Source organism: Micropterus dolomieu, linkage group LG14 (assembly GCF_021292245.1).
Source record: "Micropterus dolomieu isolate WLL.071019.BEF.003 ecotype Adirondacks linkage group LG14, ASM2129224v1, whole genome shotgun sequence".
Lineage (NCBI taxonomy): Eukaryota > Metazoa > Chordata > Actinopteri > Centrarchiformes > Centrarchidae > Micropterus > Micropterus dolomieu.
Genome location: NC_060163.1, coordinates 19401425 through 19406592, shown reverse-complemented (window position 1 = coordinate 19406592; position 5168 = coordinate 19401425). Strand labels below are relative to the sequence as shown.

Here is a 5168-nt window from a genome sequence, read left to right as displayed (position 1 = left end):
GAGAGCTTTTACTTTTAATACCTTCAGTTGATTTTGCTGATAATACATGCATACTTAAAATTAGGTAAGACTTTGAAAGCAGGACTTCTGCTTGTAGCGGACTATTTCAGGTCAGGATCAGGTTGTTGCTGCTTGTTGCTCAAGAGCACTTACAGTAAGTCAGACGTTTCCTGACACGGCATCAGGGCCTGAGGGACCTTATCTTTAAACATTAGGCAGCACGTAATAGCTCAAATGTTAATCATCTGTCATGTTGTGAAAAAAGGGAGTGAAGAGAAATGAAAGGGCTGTAATCTAGCCTAATATTCTGACTAACTTAAGGTAAGGGTTTTTTTATCTATTGATCGTCAGTGGGTGAAAGTAACGTGTTACAGCAGCACAAGAGACTGGCTCTGACTAAAGGAAATGGATTAATTATTTAAATGGAATAAATAAAATAACTAATTAAAGAATATAGCATTCAAAAGCTATACAGTCCATTATATACATTACAACAGACTACATTATTGCAGTGGTAGAAAGTAACATTTACTTAACAACAAGTACTGTGCTTAAGTACAATGTAGAGGTACTTTGTTTGACTTCTTTCCATTTTATGTTTCTTAATACTTTTTATAGCAGTAAAAAATTACTACAGCTCCACTTTGACCAGCTACAATATTAACTTGCTGCTCACACATTCAGTAGGTACAGAACTGTTAATAAAATAATATGTATAATAAAATGTGCATTTTACTGACTTAAATATTATTTTGAATGAATTGAACTGGGTATTTTTATGAATCACATTATTCAGATCATCAGCTATTCTACATTTGAATGTTTGTGTGTGGAAATAATGAGTCCAAAGGTGCATAAAGCATAGTACAATAGTATATTCTGACAATATGATTTGGAGGTCTTCAGGTTGCACAATATATGGCAGACTCTCATCTGTATCTGCAAATAAAGTCTGCAACCTTTAAATAATAATTTAACAGGTTCTACTTTTGTATTGTTCCATATGTCGAGTTTCTAACGTGTTCACCTTGTCAAGAAGGGAACCTACCAGTACCAGGAAACAGCCCGACAAAGGTCACGCTGATTATTTATTGGAAATCTGCCAAGGGAGCGCGCGAGCACGTGTGTCTGTTCTTTGCGTGCGTGCATGTGTGCGCGAGCGTGCGTGTGTTTACTGGAAGAACCTCTGAGCGGAGGAGGCGGAGCCTTACGAACATCGGCTTTACTCACTGGAAACAACCTCCGGTAACCTTCCTCCACACAGGGACAGGATCTCTCCGGCAGATATCGCCGCCGCCACATTCCTCCGCTCAGGAAAGAAACCCACACACTTTCTGGATACGTTTTTTTTAGATTTTAATGCCTGAGTTAATAATTAATCTAGCACTACTCTCGGGTAGTTTGCATAAATTTTCCTTTGGCGACGAGCGGCTGCGGTGCGGGGCTGAACAAATCCGCAAGGTAAGTTAAAAGACTGTGAAAAAACATTTAAAGCGGTTACATCATGCAAGTGGGACAAAGTGACAGAAAAGAGATTGGTTACCGTGCAGATTAAAAGCACAGCTGTTGTGATTTAGCCGCTTGGGCTCGTGGTGCAGTGCAGCCTCGCGGGGTGCAAGTCTTTTTTGGGGGGATCATTTGCTAAATTTGAATGTGGGACCGACTTCTCCTCCTGTAGCGGTTCTGAACCTTTATGGCGCCTCCTGCTCCAACCGCTCCCGCACTGTCCGGTGAAGCCGACTTTTAATTCACCCCTACCCTATAGGGGACCCGAGCGAACCAGACCAGACGGGACACCCTTTTAGTCACAGTGAAACCGGAGAACGGGGCCTCTGTGGCGCTGGTCGAGGAGGGAATAAGGACTTATTTAGTGAAAGAGGGGGAGAAAAAAGCGCGCCGGACTCTTTCACACTGACCCCGTTTCTGAAATCCCTTGTTGCGGTACGCCCGATCGAAGACAATTGAAAGCAATCAGGATCCAGTTGCTGTCTGCCTGCACGGTGCAGCTGCAGCAGGCTCAGCGCGAGAATTCATTTAAACTAAATATAACCTGCCTGCTGGCAGCCCAATCTTGTTGTATGCATTTGTCACTGTCGTCCATAACTGCATTTTATTGGGGTGAACCAGCTCCAGTGAGGCAAAGTTGTCCTTTATTTATGCCCATGTTTATGAATGACTTAAGTTTTGCATCTGTGTATCAGTCTATATATAGATGGATACACATAATCCATACATCCTTCTTTTCTCCTCTCCAGCTGTGTTTAGGTGCTCTCTACCAGCCCCTCTCTGGATGCATCAGACTCCCCTGCCCCGGGGCCCTGGACCCGGTGTGTGACCCCACCACCCTTACCCCATTCCCCTTCTCTTTCCTCTCCCCCTGCCCCAAACTCCTTCCCACCTGTCCACCTCCACACTCCTGTTGTGGGCCCCCTGCCTCTCGACCAGCATGCAGAGGCAGGGGGCCATGGTGCCATGGTAGCCTTCAGTGGACGCAACCCCCTCGCCATGAGCAGCGTGACCCCTCCGGGGGGCAGGGTTCAGAGGTCGAACTTCACCCCGCATCACTACAAACCCTTCAGCTCGCATGCACACTACCAGCAGGTCAGTCACACCTGAGTTTCTAGAGAAAAAACTGAATGTGTTATTGAAGAATGTTCACAGTGGCTGATAACATGGTACTGTTGGTAATGTGGGTTTTCTACCAATTTCAGGTGATGCTTGCATTGCGTAAGCTACAGGAGAGTGGTTTTTACTGGGGGGCTGTAGGGGGCCGGGAGGCCAGCTCCCTGCTGCGCTCTGAACCACCTGGAACTTTCCTGATCCGCGACTCATCGGACCACCACCACTTCTTTACACTCTCTGTGCAGACGGCTCGTGGAACCAAGAACCTGCGCATCCACAGCGAGGGAGGCGGCTTCTTTTTACAGCCAGACCCTCAAAACACCCTAGAGCCCCCACAGTTTGATTGTGTGCTGAAACTCATAGCGCACTACATGGGGAAAGGGCCGGATGCTGGAAGGAGCAGAGATGGCGCATGTGGGGGCAATTCAGGAGAAGCTGAAATGAAGGGGCGCAGCATTTATCTGATCCACACCGGCGGAGAAAGGATTCCCTTGGAATTGCGCCGGCCCCTCGCAACTTCTCTATCGTCCCTGCAGCACATGTGCAGGAGGACCCTTAACAACCAAGGCTTAGGGGGGTCGGCGCAAGTTGACCAGCTCCCGCATACACTTAGAGACTTCCTGCAGGAATATGACGCTCCTATATGACTGACAGGAACTGCAGAGGTTCCACTTCATAGACCAGGTGCCTGGAGGACGGCACACATCAGTTCTCAGCACATACGTGAATATGGCGCCATCAGATACTGACCAGAGTTAGCCTTAGATGCCAATATGAGGTCAGTTTTTCATTGTGACTAGAATCAGCTGATCCCACATCAGGTTTCAACACTGACGGATGCCATCTACCTATTGTCTCCCACCGAACTGGAGTCTGGGATGAGGAGTGGGATTTGGGTAACCAACAATTACCTCGTCCGTCCTGCCTTGCAAAAACCGACCACTGGGGTTAATGGCAGATGAAGCCAGAGGTCAAAGGTCACTGTTTCCTATGAACTCAGACGCAGAGCAGAGCCTCGTAGAAGATTAACCTGATTGGTAGATTTTTAGATGACAGCGACGACATGATCAGTACATCACACAGTGATCCCTGTGGGGTTAATGTGCTTAAGAAGAAACCCCTCTCCTCTGTCAGCCTGACATTTACAACATTTTGGATCACTGGACAGAAAGAAGGCAAAGACCAGAAAGGCTTAGAGGGGGTAAATGAAGTGGAGTTATAGAGAAAAGGCAAAGTCCAAACGAGGGGCCCAAAGTGCATACAGTATTTGTTTGTCTGAGTGTGTGTATTTGTGTGTTGTGGTGGCATACACATTTCCATTGCTGCTTCCCGCAAATGTTGCCTCATAGGAGGGGGAGGGGGGGGGGGTCATGCGCACACACAGGTACAGACCCACATTTTGTTAGCGTGGGAATGAGAGAGGGAGGAAAAAAGCATTACAAAGCATCTTTACCCTCTCCGGTTTGATATCGTGGTTCTCCTCCATTAACTCTTCCCTGCCCCCCTTTTCAGAGTTGCATGTGCGCTTTGACAGTGACAGAAAACAGACTGCTGTTGCCGAAACAAAAGCTTGTTACTCAGACAAAAGCCTCGGCACAGCACCAAACAAAACAGCAGAACTTATTTTTATCCAGACTGGCTGGAAAAATGTCAGTGACACTGTAAAGCTCCTTGGGGAACGATGATAATGATTCCAGAGATTGGCAGAGGGTGGAGAGGGTGCGAAGAAGGATTGAACGAAGGAGAAAGAAGAGCGGGAAATGGAATTAGGCAAGGGAAATTGAAGAGGACAGAGAACTGGGGAGTGGGCTCGGGTAGAGGAGTAGGGGGAGGAGACATACTGGTATGCAGCTAAACAAAAACATTGACGTGATTGATGTCCCAGACTTAGAGGAAATGATGGCGCTCAACAGGACGCTGCTCCTGTAAATGTAAAGCCATGTTTACTAAAAGTAATTTTTTTTCCCCCCTGTGAAAAAGAACATTTTGGCCGAGTTTTAATTCTGTCTTTATAGACCCTCTTATTTACATTATCATCACAAGCTTATTTCTTTTGGTCTTGGTGTGTTTGAGTGTGTCTGTCTGCTCTCTCCCTTCTGGTTTCCTCAAATCACTGTTCATGAAGGAGATGAGAGGAAATTAACTGTTATGCGGACGGTTTAATCCCTGGAACTTTAGAAAGGTCCCTCGCCTCATCTACCCTCCATTGTTACCTCTGAAGCTGGAGCGGACTGTTGGGTTTGTCTGTCTGAATGTCAAGGGAACACAAGACTTCCTTAAAATGATTCTTAAAAAAAAAAAAAGCCTTTTGTAAAATGAAGACTCGGATTTGATCAAAAATGTTTTTGTCTGTGTTGGACCAGTGCTCATACTTAACCTGTGATCCATATTGGAGTGGTAGTCCTTTCACATCATAAACATTTTGTGATCTCATGGGGCCACTTGAGACAAGAGCACTGAAATATAACATGGTGATACACATTGTCTTTGTCAAATCTCAGCCTTATTTTTTCACATATCAACACCAAATTTTTTGTTGTTTGCGC

The 5168-nt window shown here is 45.9% G+C and overlaps 1 protein-coding gene across 1 annotated transcript; it reads left to right on the top strand.

The window, feature by feature from the left end:
• Positions 1 to 1211: 1211 nt before the first annotated feature.
• Positions 1212 to 4938, top strand: socs3b (suppressor of cytokine signaling 3b). Its single transcript, XM_046069916.1, has 3 exons — positions 1212 to 1461; positions 2256 to 2601; positions 2712 to 4938. Exons 2-3 carry the CDS (start codon positions 2473 to 2475, stop codon positions 3267 to 3269), a joined length of 687 nt encoding a protein of 228 aa, XP_045925872.1. The 5' UTR covers positions 1212 to 1461; positions 2256 to 2472; the 3' UTR covers positions 3270 to 4938.
• Positions 4939 to 5168: the final 230 nt, after the last annotated feature.